At 36.4% G+C, this 23,336-nt stretch overlaps 3 protein-coding genes across 6 annotated transcripts; all 3 read right to left on the minus strand.

Annotated features, from left to right (window-relative positions):
• Positions 1 to 1,755: 1,755 nt before the first annotated feature.
• Positions 1,756 to 10,463, minus strand: nudt4b (nudix (nucleoside diphosphate linked moiety X)-type motif 4b). 3 transcript variants are annotated; one of them, XM_084407861.1, is made up of 5 exons: positions 10,011 to 10,463; positions 3,742 to 3,852; positions 3,500 to 3,544; positions 3,309 to 3,396; positions 1,756 to 2,602 (listed from the first exon to the last, which is right to left on the minus strand). In XM_084407861.1, the coding sequence occupies exons 1-5, from the start codon at positions 10,104 to 10,106 to the stop codon at positions 2,406 to 2,408; spliced, it is 537 nt and encodes a 178-aa protein (XP_084263987.1). In that variant the 5' UTR covers positions 10,107 to 10,463; the 3' UTR covers positions 1,756 to 2,405. The 3 variants fall into 3 exon arrangements, with proteins under 3 accessions (XP_084263987.1, XP_084263988.1, XP_084263989.1); XM_084407862.1 differs by having other exon boundaries at positions 1,926 to 2,602; positions 3,309 to 3,393; positions 10,011 to 10,247; XM_084407863.1 differs by lacking the exon at positions 10,011 to 10,463 and adding an exon at positions 7,889 to 7,980 and having other exon boundaries at positions 1,926 to 2,602.
• A 4,019-nt stretch (positions 10,464 to 14,482) lies between these two features.
• ube2nb (ubiquitin-conjugating enzyme E2Nb) lies at positions 14,483 to 20,729 on the minus strand. Its single transcript, XM_084407864.1, has 4 exons — positions 20,593 to 20,729; positions 18,430 to 18,676; positions 17,570 to 17,710; positions 14,483 to 15,187 (listed from the first exon to the last, which is right to left on the minus strand). Exons 1-4 carry the CDS (start codon positions 20,620 to 20,622, stop codon positions 15,141 to 15,143), a joined length of 465 nt encoding a protein of 154 aa, XP_084263990.1. The 5' UTR covers positions 20,623 to 20,729; the 3' UTR covers positions 14,483 to 15,140.
• Positions 20,730 to 21,234: 505 nt separating this feature from the next.
• On the minus strand, positions 21,235 to 23,209 carry mrpl42 (mitochondrial ribosomal protein L42). Of its 2 annotated transcripts, none has more exons than XM_084407865.1 (5): positions 22,828 to 23,209; positions 22,533 to 22,596; positions 21,703 to 21,787; positions 21,456 to 21,619; positions 21,235 to 21,364 (listed from the first exon to the last, which is right to left on the minus strand). In XM_084407865.1, exons 1-5 carry the CDS (start codon positions 23,018 to 23,020, stop codon positions 21,319 to 21,321), a joined length of 552 nt encoding a protein of 183 aa, XP_084263991.1. In that variant the 5' UTR covers positions 23,021 to 23,209; the 3' UTR covers positions 21,235 to 21,318. The 2 variants fall into 2 exon arrangements, with proteins under 2 accessions (XP_084263991.1, XP_084263992.1); XM_084407866.1 differs by having other exon boundaries at positions 22,533 to 22,593; positions 22,828 to 23,155.
• Between the last annotated feature and the right edge of the window lie 127 nt (positions 23,210 to 23,336).

Consider the following 23,336-nt stretch of genomic DNA (forward strand, 5'->3'; position numbering starts at 1 on the left):
CAAATGACAGACCGGCACCGACCTGTTCTTCATCACATATCAAAACACATACGCAGCACACACACACACAGCGGGGTCAGAGGTCAGAGGATGCCTGACCTTTCAGAACCCAAACATGAGCAGGAGTGATGTGTTCAGAGATCAGCCCACTCACGCAATCACAACAGGAACATCCATTCAGAGCAGCATCTATCAACAAATGTGTATCAATGTCTGAAAAAACTAAACAATGACAGTACAATATATTGTTAAAGTTCTAAAGGAGGAAAAAGGCACCCAATCCTCAGATCTCACAGATATTCAAGGCTTTGCAGGTGCCAAAAATTCATCTCACAACACATTTACAGGTCACTTTTTATCCCCAAAAAATAAAGACAATTAAAAAAATTAACACAAATATATATATATATATATACTACCATTCAAAAGTTTGGGGGCAGTAAGATTTCTTAATGTTTTTAAAAGAAGTCTCTTCTGCTCACCAAGGCTGTGTTTATTTGATTAAAAAAAACACACAAAAAAAACAGTAATATTGTGAAATATTATGACAATTTAAAATGACTGTTTTCTATTTTAATATATTTTAAACTGTAATTTATTCCTGTGATCAAAGCTGAATGTTCAGCATCATTACTCCAGTCTTCAGTGTCACATGATCCTTCAGAAATCATTCTAATATGATGATTTGATGCTCAAAAAACATTTATGATTATTATCAATGTTGAAAACTGTTGTGTACAATTTTTTTTCAAAATTCTTTGATGAATAGAAAGATCAAAAGAACAGCATTTATTTAAAATAGAATATTTTCTAACATTATAAATGTCTTTACTGTAACTTTTGATCAGTTTAACTCATCCTTGATGAATAAAAGTATTGATTTATTTTATTTATTTCCCCCCAAAAATAAAATTATAATTCTTACTGACCCCGAACTCTTGAACGGTGGTGTTTAATGTGACAAAAGCTTTAGATTTCAGATAAATGCTGTTCTTTTGAACTTTCTATTCATCACAGCATCATGAAATAAAAATGTAAAAACTGTTTTCAACACTGATAATGATCATAAATGTTTCTTGAGCATCAAATCATCATATTAGAGTGATTTCTGAAGGATCATGTGACACTGAAGACTGGAGTAATGATGATAAATGCAGCTTTGATCACAGGAATAAATTACACTTTACTGTATATTCACATAGAAAACAGCTGATTTAAATCAGAATAATATTTCACAATATTACTGTTTTTGTTTGTATTTTTAATCAAATAAACGCAGCCTTGGTGAGCAGAAGAGACTTCTTTTAAAAACATAAAAAATCTTGCTGACCCCAAACTTTTGAACGGTACTAGTGTATATTATATATATATAAAACAAAGGAAATAAATCCTACTTTATGACCATTTTTTATTATACTGTGATCTTAGTTCCCATATTTAATGGTGATTCTTGTTAGATTCTTATTACTGTAAACGAATACTGTAATACCACCTTTTAAAATTAAATTAGCATGTACAACAAATAAATACTATATATTTTAAATACTATAACTTTATTTTGCACTATAGTAATAATAATAATAAGATTAGTTTTGTTTGAGAGAAGAAAATGTGTCATGAAAATTCGAATGGTCATAAAAATAGGCTTGTTTTCCCTTTAAGTAAATTATGATTTTTTTAAATTTATTAGGCTATTGTTTGTAGTGAAACATGACCCGTTTGCGTGAGATTTACCCATTAACATTTCTTTCTTTCCACAAAATTCACAGTTCAGTTTTTTTTCTTCTCCAAAGTCACCTAAAGAAAGACCTTATAGAAAGAGTTAAGAGCAGAAAAGATTAATACATTTGCATTTTAGTTAAAAACCATGATACATTATTTGTCATTTTCAGTCTTTTAGTATATTTACAAACGTTTTTTTTTTTAATCAAAGCATAAAATGAGTAACTGTGCCCAGATTACGACCCTCTTGCTCACAACTAATAACCCCCAAACCTCATCAGCCGGAGTGTCCGGTGCAGAGCAGCAGTGGGGGGGCTTTTAAAGGGCTCGTTTTAAAGGGTCAGCGCTAACAGAGGGAACTCGTAGAGGTAAAACGCTGAAGCCGTGTGGAATGAAACCGACATTCCCTACATCACAATCCCAGAATGCCGAGCTCTCGAGGGGAAATGGAAGTGCACTTCCATGTAACTGGTTAATAATGAACTAAAACCAATTAGTAACAGTTTCCAAAAAAAATAATTAAGGCATTCTTCACTAAGAATCCCACACAGCCTCAGTAACGACTTTGGTTTGTCCCTCTAAAGAACGTCCCAAAGGTTCCTGAGAGGCGCTGTGTCTCCAGGGAATGGTGGTTTGGTGTAGACGGAGGTGTGCTGGTGTGTGTGTGTGTGTGTGTGCGTGTCCTATCTGCGGGCGGCTGATGCCGGAGCGCTGAACAGGGGTGTGAGGCTGCTGGGGGGGGTCTGTGGGAGGAGGAGGTTGCCGTTGGTGGTGGACGGGCGACTGATGCGAAGGCGTCTCAGGTACTCGGCGTGAACGGGTTTGTGGCTCTGCAGGACCTTGATGGCCTCGTCGACGGGGAACCACTCCCGCTTACGGCCTACGGGACAAATACTGCAGCATTAGTACAATACAACGGCTAATCTTGCAAACATTAGTGTGTTACGAGTGTACGGTGAGCTCCAGCGGTCTAAAGACACATTTTAAGGTGGAATTTTTGCTTTTAAAACTGGAAATTCACAGAAAGTCTCTTGGGTAGGATTCTGGAAAATGTGTGACGTTTGTGTTAAATCGTCCTGAAATCTTAAAATATAGATCATCAATATGCATTTGTGTTTGAATGAAATGAAATTAAACTGTAAAATAAGATACAACACACAGGCATGAGAATTTGAGGGATTAGTTCAATTAAATTGAATAATAAAATACAATAAAAATAAATAAAACACTTGTTGAGAATTTGACTGATTAATAAAAAAAAATATATATAAAAAAAAATAGTCATGGATAATTAAATTATATAAAATAATACAATAAGATTAAATATTACAATAAAATAAAACAATCATGAGAATTTGAGAGATTAATTAAGTAAAGTAAAAAATAAAATAATAAAATAAAATAAAGCAGTCATGAGAATGAGAGATAATTAAAATAAAATAATGAGAATATGAGGGGTTAATGAAATGAAATAATACAATAAAATAATACAATAAAATAAACATTCATGAGAATATGAATACCTGGCAGATCCATAACAGAAAGAGCACACACACACACACACACACACACACACACACACACACCAATATTGACAGAGTCCTCCCAGTCATCCAGCGTCTCCGTGACCGTCAGCACATACACGTACGTCCGGTGTTTCCGGTCCTGGTTCTGCTGTTGTTGAAAAATAAACTATATCAGTATGAGGGACTGTAATCACATCATCACATGATACATCAATTCAGGAGTCTAAACTGTCCAATCAGAAGAGCCGTACCTCAAACACGCCGAGCAAACGTCCTAATTTCCCCTTCACGCCAGCCTGAGGGAGAGAGAGAGAGATAGGATCAAATCCACAACAATCCTTCATTTAGCCATGAGTTTCCCAGAAGTGTGGCAAACATCATCAAATTCTTCACCTCACTGAATATGAACATCTATCAAAAGACAAAAGCGTCTGCTAAGTGAGAAGCGGCTGGTAAATGTAAAGCTGTGTGCCCGTGATGTGAAATGACGCACCTCCTCAAACACCTCCCGAACCGCAGCTCCACACGGCTCCTCCTCCGGCTCCATTCCTCCTCCGGGAACAATCCACTGATCCGGGTTTCTGCTGCTGCTGACCAACAACACCTGCGGGACACGGGACAGGTTCAGGCTCAGACAACAGATGTTGGGGGGGATTTTTCTGATTAAAATGTGATTAAAAAAGAAAACAGGTTTGCTGTGCTTGTTTGTAGGTCTGCACAATTTCACAATTTGGCAATATTTATTTATTAATATGAGTGATGCCAAAATCAATATTGTTATTGTAGTTTTATTTATATATTTTTAATATTTTATTAGTTTTGTTCTTTTTGAATTGATTATTATTTCAGCTTTTATTGATTTCCAGTTAGTAATATTTGTGCTTCAAACTTAACAAGGACAATATTCAGCTTTTCATATTTTATTTCAGCTTTATTTTAATTAACAAAAAAAATAATAAAAAAAACGTTTTTAATAAGTTTTCCAAACTGACACAAAATTCTAACAAAGTACACTTTTATCTGCAGATATCATGTACAATAACATTATAACCGATAGATTAACACAAACAATGGTGTGAATTTTTTTAATCTTTTTTTTAAGTGGGGGGTTAGGGTTCAATTATTGCTGTATATTTAAAATAATTAATGTTTAATTTATAATAATATAATAATTAAAAGGGTTCTTAACAGTTTCAGCTATCGCTAATAACCCTGGAGTGAGTGACTTTTGACAGATGGACGCAGCAGAACTGCAATCTTGCTCTCTGATTGGCTAATCCTCCAGCTGCTGATCGGCCCTCAGGTGTCTCCTGCACTAAGAGGATTGTGGGATTGATGGTGGTGGTTCATGACACTTGTCACCTGGCATGTTCTGGGCCAGACTGGGGTTATTTTTTACAAGGTCTCCTTCAGATTCACGGCTGAACGACTGAGGAAAGCTTTGATTTCGTATGTGGCGTCTAAAGGTTGTTTTCTTGAAACACGTCAGTCCAGTTCTGGTTTCCCAGGGTCAGTCACACATGACCATCAGCTTAAACTACAAAAGAGCTTGTTCTCAAACACTCAATCAACAAAACAACCACGACCTGTGTATTCCTGTTACTACGTGATGAAGTACAGTACCATACAGTTTAGGGAAAATGATGACAAAGAAACCTCTTGTACAAACAGGTCTGAGAATAACTCAACCACAACCAGTCATTTACAGTCCCATAATTCCGCCCTGCTGAAAACACGTCCATATCACCTTTGACCCCAAAATACCAAGAATCAAACGAGGATAATGTGCAATCGGCCAGGCGTGAGTGCAGTATAATCGCTGAAGGGGAATTTACTTTACTAAATAAATAAACAAGTTAAACTAGACAGCTGTGTACAATTAGATGTTGCATATTACGCATAAAACCTAGTTATAAGTACATTAAGAATTGCATAATGGCATTATTTCTATGACAAATAAGTACATTTACTGTAATGCTTTTTCTAATCCTCAAAGGTGATTTTAATTACTATTTTCACTTTTTACAAAAAGCAGTCAGAATAAATTAAAGGTAGTGAAACAAACACTGCCGTATACATTATTCACAATTTAAATAACATATCATTGGGAGTTTTGTCACATCGTTCACCTTGACAACATGAAATCAAAGTTGACCCTAACGGAGCCTTCTCACGTTCTCATTCGCTCACTTACAGCATTTTACGACTTTCTTTAAAAGAGGAGAATAGAGAGAATGATTATGTTGGTCAGAAGAGAGAAAGATGTCAAATGATCCATCACTCCCTCAGCTGTTGTGTCAGAAACTAGTTTTGTGTAATTTAATGCCTAATTAGGGCTGGGTAGAAAAATATCAATTTCTCGATTTGAATCGATTCTCATTTTTACGAACCGATATTGATTCTTAAATCACAAGAATCGATTAGGCTAGTCATCCTGTTTTCAGCTGATGAATGAATGGAGCATTGTCTCGCATCCCATCCAATAAACCGCAATAATCTTTGTTATTATTGATATGAAACAAAGTCTCAGATTTCAAATTAAATTACGTCCATTTTCTTACGAAATTCAAAAACATAATTGCTGTTTTGTCGCTGTGGCGTGAGATCGCTGTGGCTCAGCTCTAGAGAAGCACATGATCTTCTCTTCCGCATTAATAACACCAGTTACAGCGCGAGATAAACATGAATGAGCTTCTGAAAGTGTGTTAAAAGATAGTGTACAACTTATCGAAGTCCGTATCATGTGATCGCTTTTGGAGTCGCTCAATCAGTGTTTCAACCGTGGAAAGATGTCAGTAAAACGGCTTGTAAATGATGTCATGTAACGTCACATTTACCTCAGGAAAACCATATCCAGTGACCATAAACTCGTCAGTCAGCCAGAAAAATTAACTCTAGAGAGGAGCATTTTGTTAAATATATGCACCATATTACATATTCACTATAATTTTTAATGTTCTTCAATATTTAATGCATGTTTGAATAAATCTGGAAAGTTTTTTATGACAGCCACCATTTAAATGTTTAAATAATTTTATATAACTTTATTATTATAAAAATAAATAAACGTGTAATTTAAGTGTTTGTATACAAATCAGTTCATTTTTACCTTCAATATTATAGTCGGCTAATGAAGCCTATAGGCTACCACTGACTCCCATAGTTTACAATAATAGTTTTGTTTTCCTTGAGAAAATTTGCCATGTGTTGCACCTGATATCCAAAATAATCAATATCGAATCGAAATCGAATCGAATTGTGTAATTTGTGTCAATACCCAGCCCTAATGCCTAATATAACACAAGTATAGCCTAGTGTTACAAACGTACATTGGTTTTATTTATAAATATCGTATGATGTTACGTGTGGAAATGCGTCAACCTGTGAAAAGCCTCCATGACCACTTTTTATGATCCATCAATTCCTGATGGACAAAATCCATTTTTTATTACTGGATTGTGAACGTCGACATTAAGAGTTCTCCATGATGCATCAATGACGTTTGTAATAATAACAAAGTGGGTGCAAAACATGAATCATCAGGTGTGTAATTGAATCACGGCCACTTATGTCCAGCTGTATCACACTGATTTAGAGTTTAATGCATAAGCATAACCGACACGGCTGATTTCTGCATGTACGATCACTGCAGCAGAACTATCATCTTTCATATCGGGATGAACAGGATCACAGACGCTTCTGGGACTTTCAGCCGAGCGCCATGACCTTATTACAAGGACAAACCCCGGAGCGGCCTGGGGTTAAGAGTGCGTTTAAGGACACAGTGCTGGGAATCTGATGCGGCGTTACAGCCCTTATTGGCCAGAGCGCACCACAAACACACCAGTGTTGGTTTAATATCACTCAAATACCATTAGAGTTTTTATTCATATTTATGAATCAGTTTTTATTTTTATATTTTCCATTTTCATTGTGATTTTAGTTAAAGTTTTAGTCATTTTGTTAGTTTTTTTTTGTTTTGTTAAAAATATGTCTATATATATATAAAACTTTTATACATTTTTTTTCAGTTTTAGCTATTTTAGTACATCAAGTTAAACTAAATTAAAATGAGAAATGTCTTTTGCAACTAGCTGAAAAAATATATATAATTATATACATATATATAATTTTCAATATAATATATAATAATTTAAGTCTCATTTGTTAACCTTAGTTAATGTATTAACTAACATGAGCTAACAATGAGAAGTACACTTGTTACATTATTTATTAATCTTAATCATGCTAACGCTAGTTAATAAAAATAGCCTAGTCGTTCATGTTAGTTCGTAACATTTAGTAGTTTTATAACATTTACACAATGTATTAGTAAATATTTAATGAACTAAGATTAATAAATGCTGTAGAAATATTAACTAATGAAAAGTGTTACCAGTGTTTCTTATGGGTTTAGTTTAGTTGATTATAATCACCCTGAAATAGACGTATCAGCATCATCACTTAACGAAAGGTTGAAACACTTCCTGAGTGTGTAGACGTGACTATTTTAGCAGTAGCATGTCAGAGTTAATGTAAATCTGCGGTATGTTTACAGTAACTCTAGGCAAACAGGGCTGTGTTTGATCATAAACACCGGCGCATGATGCTAAATGATGCATTTGTCTTACTTTAGTCACCTGAAGCAGAACAGGCATGCATTCTGGGAGAAAAGCGAGCTGACCGGGGGGGGTTTAGACTCGAGCGCTCGCTGATCCTCTGCCCTCCTCTCACCCGCCTCCACCCCGACACAAAGGACAGCCATTTCAGACGAGTTCCCCCTCGCTCACACACACACACACACACACACTGACTGCGGATCAGCCTGTAGTTGGCACGCGGTGCCAGGAATGTGTGTGGAGCTGGTCTGAGATCAGCGGGCATGATGGGTAAGACCCCAGATTTACCCCAGCACAACGGCTCAAACAACTCAGATTCTTCTGTTGGGTTTCTTGGATACGAGGAAGCGACAGAACGAAAGAAACCTCTGACACTAAACTAACACTCTGCAGGTTTATGGTGTGATTAATCATTTACAAGTTGCACTCAAGACTTTACTGGTCACCTACAACATCATTAAACCCTTTCATTGCATGCATGCATTCGTGTTTTACTATATGCATAATACACAAAAAAAGCACTGTACAAAATGATTTTTCTCAAAGCTGTAGATAAAGATGATTAGAGTATGTACTATTTCAGTGTTTCTAATGCAAAATTGCATGTTTGAGTCAATGTGCTTCTCATTTGTAGCAATTTCTAAGTAAATCCTAAAAAACAAACACTTATTTTCAGTGTTGCCCTCATTAAAAGCAGCAATGCCTTTATCCTTGGCTGACAGAGATACTCAGCAACATCCGAAATGGATCAATATGTGCTTTTTATAATTGTGATATAAAAAAAGTGTCATATATGCCAGATGTGTTTTCTTGGAAGTGGACTAACCTGATGCAGCTGAATGCAGAAGCCGAGAGCTGCAGTCTGACGTGCTTTTATTGCATAACTGCACTACGGAAGCCCAGTGACGACAGTCTAAAGTGCCTTTAATTCATGGCTAACAGGACAAGTCATAGTGTGACGGCCGGAGCGAAGCAGACATGTGCACAGTGTATGCGGAGGGATGGAAAGAAAAGGTTTCTAATGCAGTTGAAACAGGTTTACTTGACTAATTATGATCGCTGGGATTTGTATGCGTTGTGTGACAGAGATTACAGCCCTAGATGAGGACTAAATAACCAGATGTGCTCTAGAGATTACGCTGTGCTGTGATCTGAACAGTCACACACACACACACACACACACACACACACACACACACACACACACACACATGCTGCAGAAACTTCACTTTCTAAGTAAGAACACCTGACAGTGACAAACTGATCTCAGATCCATCGATTTTCTGCATAATACAATCTTTGTATTATATTATATTTTCTAAACAAGTGGGGATAACAAAATTAAACATATATGCATACATGTGTGTGTGTTTGTGTGTGTGTGTGTTTATGTATACACACACGTACTGTATATATATATACACACACACATTATATAAACACAAACTTTTATGTTAGATGTGATTAATTGATTTGACAGCACTAATATCAATCTATGCATCTCCATCCATCAATGATGAACCAGCACAGATCAGGGATCAGACGAGTTCAAGGGGGTCAGTGGAAAAGTCTAAAGAAAAACAGTAAGACAATTTTTTTTTTTACATAAATAAATATTAAATCATAAGATTAAAATAACTCAGTAAAAAAAAAAAAGTGCTTTAAAAAATATTAGTTAGTTAATAATCTATTTAATTATATTAAAATGAACGAATACTTTTGTATTTATTAATAATATAAATAAAATTAGATTAAAATTACATAAATAAACAAAAGACATAATGCATTTAACAGTAACTTACATAACCACAGTGAGTAGAACAAATATATAACTTTTTTTTAGAAACTATTTTTAGATTTTTTTTCAGTGTAAATATTGGGTGTTTATTAAAGATGGATGCCTTTTATATTTTAGGATGGGGTCAACCAGGTTGATCATATTTGGGGGTCCTTGATCGAAAGCAGCCCCTGTACTAGATGACATCACATGACACCTGATTTATAGCTCTCATACACAGCATACACATCTATACTCTTCGAATATCTGTGTGTTGTCATATACTCGGACTGGGACTCGGACTCGGTGTTGATTCACGGATTTATCATCGGAGCATCATGTCTGGTTTAGATAATATCTCCGTACCTCATCCTCCCGTTCGTTCTTGAAGCACAGGCACGCCGCCCGCCGCTTGAATCCCTCCCGGTCGTACGTCCGCGTCTGGTTCGGTTTGAACTTCATGCTGAAATCCTGTCGGTCCTTCGGTTGATGTATCCGACAACCGGTCAGCAATGTGAACGGTGAACGGCCCGAGCTCCGTGAGTCACCACCGACGGTCAGGAAGACGGACCAGTACCGGGCTGGACCGAGCCTACGGGTTAGCGTTGGTTTAAAATCCTATTTAAAGCATTCCTCCGCGTTTAGTCCGGTAAATTCGATTCTTTAACGACAACTCTGCATTCCGCTACCCATCCCCAGGTCAAAATATCTCGTCTTCCCCCGGTATATATGCGTGTGTGGTGGGCCGGGTGCGAAATTACTAACGGTAGTATGTTGACGGCTTGCTCCTAAATATTTATAAGGTAAACCGTTAGCATTGGACGGTTACCAGGCAACGTCAGCATACATTGATCAACGGCGTTCGCCATTGGAAGGCAATGCCGCGACGTCACCATCAGCTAATTAATATACATGAGCAACACCTTCCTCGTAGTAGGATTCGTTCTCCGTCAGGCGGGTCCGTGAACTGCGATCACACACACTAGTTCGTTACTGCATTACTGCACGGCCTCCTGTCACATTATCCCGCAGATATATACGACAGGGTTTGTATGATCTTTTACTGTTCATTTAAGAAGAGTTGTTTAGACGAAACACGCAATTTGAGCATTAGATAGAAGGCCTTTCAGTTGACCAAAAAATAAATAAATCAGTTTAGTCACGTGTGTTTCGACAAAATATGTATATTACGAATTATATAAATAAAGGAATGCAGAAAATAATATTGAATTAATACTGTGCAGCATTCCCAATGTAATGAGGATTCAATGTAAAAAATAAATAAAGTACCATGGTAAAACCATGTTTATTTTTTATTTTCTCTAATGTAATGTTGTTAGTGAGCACAGGACTTTGGCATACAGGTACCGATCAGATTAAATTATGATTGCTGACAATGATTAACTTTGACAAGAAAAGAATTTAACAACATTTTCTGTGTAATCAATGTGCAAACAGGATGAAGAAACAGTTGCAGACGCAGTTATCAGATTTGAGTGAAACTATAGGCACCTTTAATGATTAACACTCATTACTTCTACAGAGAGTATTTTTCAAGGTGGGTTTAATCTTAAAATCATTTGTAGGCTACTTGGACATTTGACTCAAAACCAAATAGTTACTTGTGTTATAGATCTGACTTGAGATTTGCCGGGCTGGAATGCATTATAATCTTTCTTAACACCAATAAAATGCAAGTGAATAATACATCTATTACCTGAGACAGACAGAAGCACACACGCCTGCAGTCGTCATGCATTTAATGAGTGAATTACATTCATCTGGGTTAGTGAGTAAACTAACTTGTGTCATGAACCATGACGACATAGACTAGAACCTTAAACATGGGTCAAACTCATTAATCACATTAATCAGACAGCAGGATAATGGAAATAAACATTTGCCATTGGCTTTCAGCTCAACAGATTCTGAGACAGATCAGAGAAGAGTGAATCTGTTCACGGCCTTAATAGGATTACATGGATCTGATCAGAGCAACATCTGCACACACTCACTGAACGTGACTTTTCATTCACATTTATTGAATAACTGAGTTGCTGTCTCTCCCAAATAAAGTTGTTTTTGTTGAATCAGAAATTAACTCCTATCTTAACAAGGTTTACTGGTCAGAAATATTCATCTGACAGCGCTCAAACTGCTAAATAGCAAATAGTAATCAGTTCTATCTGTGGCCGTATACAAACACTCAAGTTATAGGCTACTCTACCGTAATGGTAGCCATTCAGACACTGCAGATTCACAATTCTGACTTTTTTCTTGCAAATCTGACATTCTTTCTGCAATTTATAATTGTGACTTTTTTCTGCAATTTTTTATTTTGATTTTTTTCTCACAATGGCAGGTTTATAACTAACGACTGATTTCTTTTCTCACAATTGCGAGTTTATAACTAATGGCTCAGACTTTTTTCTCGCAATTGCGAGTTTATTTTTTGCGATTCAGAAATTTTTCTCGCAATTGCAATTTATGATTTGCAATTCTGTCTTTTTTCTCACAACTGTGAGTTTATAACTAACAATACTGAGTTTTTTCTCGCAGTTACAAGTTTATTTCTTGCGATTCTGACTTTTATCGCAATTGCGAGTTTATAACTAATGATTCGGACTTTTTTTCTCACAATTACGAGTTTATTTCTTGCGATTCTGATTTTTCTTTCTTGCATTGTGATTTATTTCTTGCGATTCTGATTTTTTTCGCAACTGCAAGTTTATTTCTTGCAATTCTGAATTTTTTCGCAACTGAGTTTATATCTTGCGATTCTGACTTATCGCAATTGCGAGTTTATAACTAATGATTTTGACTTTTTTTCTCACAATTACGAGTTTATTTCTTGCGATTCTGACTTTTTTTTCGCGACTGCAAGTTTATTTCTTGCGATTCTGACTTTTTTTTCGCAACTGCAAGTTTTTTTCTTGCGATTCTGACTTTTTTTTCGCGACTGCAAGTTTATTTCTTGCGATTCTGCCTTTTTTCACAACTGTGAGTTTATATCTTGCGATTCTGACATTTTTTTCGCGACTGCAAGTTTATATCTTGCGATTCTGACATTTTTTTCGCGACTGCAAGTTTATTTCTTGCAATTCTGACTTTTTTCGCAACTGTGAGTTTATATCTTGCGATTCTGACATTTTTTTCGCGACTGCAAGTTTATTTCTTGCGATTCTGACATTTTTTTCGCGACTGCAAGTTTATTTCTTGCAATTCTGACTTTTTTCGCGACTGCAAGTTTATATCTTGCGATTCTGACATTTTTTTCGCGACTGCAAGTTTATATCTTGCGATTCTGACATTTTTTTCGCGACTGCAAGTTTATATCTTGCGATTCTGACTTTTTTCTCGCAAATTGCAATGAGTAGTGTTGTCAAAAGTACCAACTTCACTACTGAAATTTTCAACATGTGACGATACCAGCATTTCCCTCTAGCATGTTGACAACACTAAATGAGAGTTACAGTCTCTCCCAAATAAAATTGTTTTTGTAAATTCAGAAATGAGCTCCCATCTAAACAATGTATATGAAGGTTTACTGGTCAGAATTATTCATCTGACAGCGCTCAAACAGACTAAATAGTAAATAGTAATTATTTCTATTTGTGACCGTATACAAACACTCAAGTTATACTCTCAATGTCTTTAGAAATCCCGTAATGGTAGCCATTCAGACACTGCAGACATAACAAACGGCTCATTAGATATGAGAAGGCAGAAACAAGAGGCCGTTTTGATTGCTCTCGATGTCCCAATCATATAAACGGCCTGCAGACTGACACAAACATACAGGACGGAGAAATGTGCCCTCGCTTCTGCTGCCGTAAGTGCAGAAATAACTCCAACTGCAGCTCTGCACCACTGAGACAGTTATATAACCTGTCCAAACCAAGTCGCGTGGAACAGAAGAGATAAGAGATATGAACACTGCATACGAATACTGAACTTGATTCATAAATCCTGCGGCTCAAATGCAGCGGAAGTCTGAGACAAGTCCCAGTTTAGCATGTAAAAAGGACATTACCAGACAGAGCTTTCTTTATATAATTGTATTGAAGAACTGATTTTTTTTTTTATTTAAAGCTTTAAAGGATTCATATCTACTAGGGGAAATGTATATTAAGCCTATCATTTTGTATATACAAATATTGAAAATATAGGCCTACTACATTAAACTCTTTTTTTTTTTTTTTGCAGAAGTGAATTTTTACATGAACACACTAGTAAGGCAGTGTTTGTGTGTATGCCATTCATGTTATGAAATTATTTTACCTTTTTTTCAGTTTATATCTCAAACTTTGGGGAAAAAAATTTAAGAATTGCAAATTATAAACTCACAATTGCAAGAAAACGGTACAAATTGTGAGATAATCTCGCTAGATAGACACAATCGTAAGATATAAACAAACAATTGCGAGAAAATTAGTCAGAATCGTGAATTATAAAATCCGGATTTTTTTATATCTCACAATTCTGACACGTTTCCTCAGAATTTTGAGACACAAACTCACCAAAAAGTTATAAAGACCAAATTCCGAGAAATAAAGCTGCAATTACCTTTATTTTATGACTCACAATTCTGACATCTTTCTTTCTAAGTTTATAATTTGCAATTCTGATTGTTTTCTCAGAAATCGCAATTTCATGCCTAAACTAGGATTTTAGGATTTAGGTCAGAATTGTGAAATATATACAGAATTAGTAGTAATTACCTTTTTTTTTTTTTACTTTTTAATTATGAGGCAAAAAACAATCAAGCTTCAATAAGAATCAGATTCGAAACTGCAAAAAAAAAAAAAAACGCTCAGTAATAAAGAGAACAAACCAAATAACATAACAAAAAATATTTTTACTAAAACTGAACATTTACAGATTTAATTTTCCCAGACAAGTCATACATTTTCCACACCAGCCTAAACACAAAGCTTTACACGCACACTCACACACGTTTTGTTTGGAGCACAACAGCGTCAGAGCAGGTTCTGTCAGATAGGCCATGATTTAGACGGGTTCACCACATGCTTTTAATGAACTCAAGAGTTTCACAGGAAGGAAAAAGTAAAAAATAATAATAATTCACATCATGTTGTCCCTGACCAAGAAGCAGCATATATGCAACCCATGTTAACAGCCCCTCTACGCCCCGTAACATAAAAACTAACTAACAAAAATGAACCGTCCACCTGGGTGTAGGGCCTGGATCCAGTGAAATCCACTGTATTAGACACTGTACTACCCATTCTGACAGGGTCCAGTGTAGTGACCACGCATCACTTCCTGGCCGAACCCAGAAGCAGAGAGATCATATAGTGGAGCGAACATTAGCTCTGAGCTGAACCACCCAAACGGCTGCAGTAGATGCTTTTCAATCGGAATTTTTTTCGTTTGCTGTTTTAATTTGTCTGAGAAAGTGTTCTTTAAATGCAAAAGAAGACAGGAGGAGATTGTTCCACTTCTCTCACTTTGATGCGCCACCGTTTCCTTCTTCTAAACTTCAATGTTGTTGCCGGCATAAAGCCTGGTCCATGTTCGGGCTGCGGGAGAAAACGACATCAACACTGAACAACATTTAAATAACAAAACAAACGTGCACTTTTTTATCTTCTGCGTCTCATTGTCATTGTTTATTATACTCAGGGAACAGGGAACGTTCCGGCAAGGTTCTCTTAAAGTTATGAACGTTCTTTCAGTAACGTTAACAGAACGTTCGGTCAACGCTATCGAGTAATGTCCTCAAAACGATAGCACAAAAACATTATTTATATATTGTTAATTGAACTTTTTCTTTGCTGTGAAACGATTAATCGCGATTAATCACATCCAAAATAAAAGTTTGTGTTCACATAATATTTGTCTGTGTGTACTGTGCATAATTATTTGGTTTATATATACACACACACACACACACACACACACACACACACACACATGCATGTATCTATTTAAGAAAAATGTGTTATTTATATTTATATATTACAAATTATATATATATATATACAGTGCTATGCATAAGTGAATACACCCATGCTAAAGTTGACTAAAAAGAGGAATAAAAAATCATATTTTGGAAATTGATCTTAATGCCTTAATTTAAAAAATTAGGAAAAATCCAACCTTTAAGGACACCAATTTTCTTTGTGAATGAATAATGTATCGTAAATAAATAAATGTTCTTCCTTAAAATACGTGGTGCATAAGTTAGTACACCCCTATGTTAAATTCCCATAGAGACAGGCAGATTTTTATTTTTAAAGGCCAGTTACTTCATGGATCCAGGATACTATGCATCCTGATAAAGTTCCCTTGGCCTTTGGAATTAAAATAGCCCCGCATCATCACATAGCCTTCACCATACCTAGAGATTGGCATGGAGTACTTTCCATAAGATCATCTCTCAATGCAAATCAAACCAGCTATTAGGCTAACTGAAATAAAATCATGCCAATCTCTAGGTATGGTGAAGGCTATGTGATGATGTGGGGCTATTTTAATTCCAAAGGCCAAGGGAACTTTATCAGGATGCATAGTATCCTGGATCCATGAAGTAACTGGCCTTTAAAAATAAAAATCTGCCTGCCTCTATGGGAATTTAACATAGGGGTGTACTAACTTATGCACCACGTATTTTAAGGAAGAACATTTATTTATTTACGATACATTATTCATTCACAAAGAAAATTGGTGTCCTTAAAGGTTGGATTTTTCCTAATTTTTTTAAGGCATTAAGTTCAATTTCCAAAATATGATTTTTTATTCCTCTTTTTAGTCAACTTTAGCATGGGTGTATTCACTTATGCATTGCACTGTATATATATACACACAGTATATTTAAGCAAATATTTCTTAAATATATACATGCATGTGTGTGTATTTATATATACAAAATAATTATGCACAGTACACACACATATATTATGTGAACACAAACTTTTATTTTGGATGCGATTAATCGCGATTAATCGTTTCACGGCCCTATTTAAAACATTAAAAAATATGGGAGTTTTGAACAGTAATTATCAGAAATAACATTTTCTTAACTTAATGGGAACGTTAGCAAACCAACCATATTAGAGAGAGAGAGAGAAACTTTATTGTCATTGTAGTTATACAACGAAATTTGTTTGGTAGCTCACAGAGGTCAGCAGCTAAAACAAGAAAACAGCACACATAATATAATAAATGTAATAAAACTATAAAGTATAAGTATAAATATAGAAAAATAAATAAAAAGGCACTTAATATAATAAATAAGATAAATTTAAGGATAGAATTATAACAGTATTTACGATATAGTAGTTAAGTACAGACATAAATATCCCATAGACTATGTAGATAATAAATATATGACCCTATTTACAATATGGTAATTTAGAGCAGACATTAATGTCCATTGAGTATTTTTGTGCATTTGCAGCAAACATGAAAAAGGAAAGGTGCTATTACATTTATTTGTGATTTAATGTAACCAATGCTTTGGCAATGTGATTTTTTTTTTTACCATATCATATAAATATCAGGTTTTTTTGCCTGAAAAACCCCCTCATGCGAGCGTAAAAACTTTTTTGCGATAAATGGGAGTTTGTGCGAAATGTACGTGTTTCCACTGGCCGTATTTTCAATTCGCAGTTTCAATTTGCGCAATTTGAAGGGTGATGGAAACGCGGCTAATGAAGTTAAAATCTCGAAAAGCTCAAACACCCTCAAGAACAGCGATTAATATCACATTGACTTTATTTGGGTGAATCTCACAAAACCTACCAGTAAAATAGGTGCGACAAAGATGACACAAAACTTAAAATAGGAATCATTATTTTGTATAGTTTTAGTGAGATTCATCCACTTTTCAACCAAACAACACATACCAAAAACAGCATAGTAGTTATACATCTACATAAATGCTGCTGAGAGCTTCTCACCTGTTTCAATGGCTTGAGCCTCGTTGCTCTTCCACTGTTCAGCTACATCATTGGCCAGCGGATCATCCGGGTTCGGAGCGCTGAGGAGAGCCTGGATCGAGAGAAGCACTGTGCGGATCTGGAGAGCTGGAGACCACTTATCTACAAGAGAGGAAGAGGTGCATGTAAAGCTTACAGTATTAGGATACCTAGAGGCCTCTAAATGATCAACGCTTTGCTGAAAAAGACAGTTTAGACTTTAAGCAATTATAAGACCTTTTAGTATTATTGTACAAACGTCATCCTTCAGCTTTTTGCTGTGAAATCTTAACTGATTTTTATGAAGTAGACGTGAGAATAACTTATATTGTTAGTAATAATTCAAGATGAACACTTACTGGACTATCACAGTTTAGGCTTACTTGATACATCTTTTCATTTTATTTTTTATCTGTTCATCTGTCAATCATCATTGTATCGCATTGCATCATACGACAGAGCTTTGATCATAAATCTAAGCTTTATAATAAGACTTATTATTGGCAGATATAGAGTGACGACTGATACTTTTATGCATTTTATGTCAGTTATAAAGACCACATTGATTTACATTACAAGTATCAAAATTTCATCTTACTTTCAGTCCATAAAAATATCAGTATTTGCAGTAAATTGCATATTTTTGCTCAGTTTGATCCACTATATCATACTATATGAGCCATAAAAGCCTGATATGATACAAAACATGCAAGATTTTTTAATATTCTGTCTAAAGGATCGATAAACTCGATATATATTTTTCGGACTACTATGAATATTATATTATACACCCATCAGGCTTTACAGGGTTAACGGGCCCAGAGCAGCATCTGATGAAGCACCTTTCAGGATGTCCAGACAGATCCTCCCCAGTTTGTCCACATTGGGATGGTAGATTTTGGTCATGAACCGGACCTTCGGAGCAGCCATGGGATATTCCTCCGGGAGGAACAGCTCCAGTTTGAACGTCCCACCCTCGAAGGGCGAGTCCTGCGGACCGGCGATGACCACGTGGAAATATCGAGCGTTCCCCTCATCCGGCTCCGCTTTGATTCCAGGCACAGGCTCCGCCATCAAGCGCTGCGTCTCCTATAGAGGGAAAAGCAACTGCAAGGTCATGGGTTTGAATTAGGGCTGCATGTATGTATGATGTATGTATCGCGATATGCATATCGCAACGGCTTGCAATAACTGGGGTCATGAACAAAAGACGAAGAGAAAATCTCCCACTGCTCTTGGCTGAATAACTTACGTAGCTTTAATAAGAATCAGTATATATTTAACTCATACAGTGAAAACTAAGCAGTGTTTTATTTTTACATTTAATCCTACCCTGATGTAGGATAACCTGAACCCCTAAACCCCGCTGATGTTATAATAACACTTCTTACGCTACAGTAAAACACTGATGTTCACTGTCAGAAGCTGTAGGGGTGTTTTCTTGCCACAAAAATAATGTGAAACACGTATGTAGGTTATATAATCGATAATTTAATTTAATTTCACACACTTTAAGCATTATCGTATCGCATATCGAATATCGCATTATTTAATGAGTGCAGTTCTAGTTCGCATGCATGCATGGATAGGATAAAAGCATCTGCCAAATGCATAAATGTGGATGTAAAAATTCAGATACACCTTTATTGGGTTTCATCAGCCTGGAAACAAAGTGCATTTAGAAAGAATTGAGTTGCTACAATTAACCATTTTAAGATTAAAACTGGATTTAATAAAGTTTGTCCATTAAACGGCATCAAATGTTCAGGGGCACTTGGTAGCAAGCTAACTATTTCCCAGCACGTTCTTTTTAAAGATTTTGTTTTTGGTTAGTCAGGAAAGTTCTCTTAACGGAAATAGAACGTTTTTGGTTTGTAGAACGTTGCTCTAACGTTATTCTAACGTTCCCAGAACATTCCCCAAGCCTCTTTACCCCGATATCATTCCCCTGCTATACGTCACTAATCATCCAGCGACCCAGTATAGTATAAGTGGCATGGAAGATGGATGTATGGATGCCTAATTAAATAATAACCACTAGAGAACGTTCTGTATAAGTTATTTTTAGGTTATTTAAAAACAACCAGCCCTGCAATGTTGTGGGAACGTTATTTTATGGTCGTAAAAAATAAAACCTAAAAAAGAACATTCCTAGAAGCATTATTATATGGGTTCTCAAAAAAATAACCAAATGGGAACCAAACACTAACGTTTGGGGAACGTTCTGTGAATCATATATACTTATAGCGAGTTTTGTGCACAGCTTTTCATGGAAACTACGGTGCCGACACCACATTTTTGATTTATAGCGGTCTATTAAGCCTATGTTATAATGCATTTAAGAAAAACAAACCCCAAAATGGCACTCTTGGTCTCTTGAAACGTCAGTCAGACTAAGTGGGCGGTTCTTGGCCAGAATAAGCTGCAGTGTGGATCAGACTTGCTGACAATCAAATATGTGACGATGCAAAATAAGGAAGGTATCGGGAAAAAACCTAATCTTGATGTGCTTAAAAAATCAAATATATACTTTATGAGTATGAATTCATTTCCTGATTGCATGTAAACTCACATTGCTCAACAGAACACAATATCCCACATGCAAATAATAACACTAACACACATTTGTCCAGTGTTTCCCAGCGCAGCGCGCGAGATCTGCATCTGTAAACATGTTCATGTGTCATGCAGAGGCTTTAAACACACCCAGAATCACTCAGTGACAGGAGCATCGCAGTTCGCTCAGATTACTGGCTCCTTAGCAAACCACACATATCTGATCACATTGGTCCATATTGCTCTTATTTATGAAGGTTATTATTTGCGCTTATTATAGGAAACGTGCATGTTTTAAAAGCAGTGCGCGCGCGGGAGCCACCCTGCAGCAGCAGCGCGAGCTCGGGCCAACAGCACGTGCCGTTTACGTTTATTTTTAACGCGTCGCTTTTAAAGCGCGTACTAATACCCCAGCGGAACCCACAAAAGAAACATTATGAGAGTTATACCTTAATAATTCTGCGGGGCAATCCAGCCATCTTGTTTTATTATTGCGGTTTGCGCCGTGGCCCGCTCCCTACTCCTCGCGTTGAGGTTGACAGCGCATGCGCGCAAATCTTCCGGTAAACACGTCACCATCCGCTCCAATGGGGTTTCTGGGAAATGTAGTTTTCTGGGAAATTAACGTTGTCTATTGTTTTTATTAGTGTGTGCATTTCGAATGGTGTACATTTGTACTTTTTCCCCGGAAAAAAAACTTTTATTGTATCATCTTCCCCGTTTTTTATTTTAACACATTACTTGTTAATTATATTTTCTATGCATCTGTTCTGCTTATTTTGATTCTTTTAAGTTTGTTTTATGTAAAGCACCGTGGATTACCATTGTGTATGAAATGTGCTATATAAATAAATCCGCCTTGCCTAAATAAATGATCTAATAATTTGATCTCGTTACAAACAATGTATGTTTATACTACATTGAGGTAATCAAATGCAATTAAAAAAAATATGTGCATTTATTTTGAGCAATATTCGATCAAACAGAAAACAGCCATTTATTCTTAAGTTATTAAAACATTAAATTGCTTTCAACCGTAAATCGTTTTAAAAGTTCCCATGAAGAAATGATAAAACACAACACACTGCAGCAACAGCTGACGGAAGGCTTTATTTCATGCACAGCAGAATCCTATTCACAACAAACATCAGAGAAGACAGGAAAACCATCCAGAACTATCGGTCTTTGGGTGGGTTTGGGTTTCTGCGTCTGGTGTGATACCTGAGGAAGAAAACGAACCAGTTCATACGCACAGCAACAGCATATTCTACACCTGAGCCGTGTTTTAGCATCGCACAGAAGGCAAACTCACTGTCCGACGGGGTACCAGCGGTGTTTGGTGGTGTAGAACATCTTGCTCAGCTCCTCGATGGTCGGGGCCTGTTTGTTATTTAAAACCTCTTTCCCGAGTCTGGCTTTCAGGACCTGTTCATGAGTCTCTGCGTGATCACCGATGGCGTCTGGCCTGGCGATCGGCTGCAACAAAGACACAAACATCACTATATATATATATATCAGTACACAAACATCTCAGCTCTGCTTCTGCAGTGAGTTTGCACCTGTGTGAGCTCATAGGGGACGTCTTCTGTCGGATGGTAACACACTATTGTGTTTCCATCGGATGTCACTGCGATTTCCACATTACTGAAACACAAATGACAACATTTGAGGTAAACGGCTCATTACGAGCAACACTTTATCTGATAGAGACGAAGCCTGACGTATATAACCGCAAATGCATCATAATATAATATATATCAAAGGTGAACAATTAAATGCGCAGTTATGAAGAATGCCAAAAATGAAAGTACTGCGATTAATCACTCACACTCATGTCGTCCAAAACCCGTAAGACTTTCGTTGATCTTCAGAACACAAATTAAGATCTTTTAGATGAAATCTGACTCTTCTTTCAAGGTCCAGAAAGGTAGTAAAGACATTATTAAAGTAATCCATGTGACTCCTGTGGTTTAACCTCAATATTATGAGTGCTATGTTTACAAAATATTAATCTCCAACGCATGTTCACGAGAGCACCGCGTGTGAACGCACATCAGAGATTAATATTTTGTAAATTAAGGGGTAAATTATTATTTTTTTGCACAAAAAGCACTCGTGTCGCTTCATAATATTGAGGTTAAACCACTGGAGACACATGGATTACTTTAATAATGTCTTGTCTTAGCTACTTTTGCAGGGGTTTGAAAGTGGTAGTTGCGTAGACTGTCAATGGAGGGACAGAAAGCTCTCAGATTTCATCTAAAACATCTTGATTTGTGTTCCGAAGATGAACGAAAGTCTTACGGGTTTTGAACAACATGAGGATGAGTAATTAATGACAGTACTTTCATTTTTGGGTGAACTATCCCTTTAAATAATAAACACTGACCTGTTGTCGTCGCTGAATGGACCTCTAACTGTAGACTTGTTGTGAGATGACAGAAATATTCCTGCTTAGAGTGAAAAACAGTGCATTTTAGTCTCTTTCTCATAACCTCTGAATTGAATGAAGACACACACACATGCACAACACCACTCATTAATACGGTCTGGTGTACTGTGAGTGTTGTAGGTTATACAGGATCACACAGTGCTGTACTGAGACTGTGTTAGCAGCGTTTACAGTGACACTTCAGATTAGTTATTTAACAAAATGTAATGTTTTTCTGTAGCAGAGAGCTCACCTCTGATTGGTTTGATATTTCTGGTGGTATAGACTCGGTTAAACAGGGTAGATATCCTACTGATGTGACCCGACGCCATGCTTTCCGTTTCTATTATGAACTCAATCGGTGGAAGAGAAATGAAAGACAAGATGGAGTCCGAAGTGGGAGGAACACGACAGTTTTGTGACTTTAACGGTCTGTATGGCCGCATTAATCCATGTGTTTATTCTCTTTTATGTGATTCGTTTAGTGTCGTGGTTATAAATCAAATTGTCTGGCAATTTGATTCAAAATATGCCATGAGATTTAAATGAAGTTCAACGGGGAATTCAGTTATTTGAACTTCAGAGCGCCTCCTTGCGGTGGAAATCAAGTGTGTTACACAAATATTCTTCCGGATAGGAAACATAGACAGATTTGAATAATATTTCTGAACAATTATTTTAAAAGGGGAAAAAACCCTTAAAACACCAGTACCAGAATTGCCCACTGAAGGGCAGCAAAACCACCGCCATAGAGATAATTCA

The sequence above is a fragment of the Rutilus rutilus genome, assembly GCF_951802725.1.
Source record: "Rutilus rutilus genome assembly, chromosome: 4".
NCBI classification, from domain to species: Eukaryota; Metazoa; Chordata; class Actinopteri; order Cypriniformes; family Leuciscidae; genus Rutilus; species Rutilus rutilus.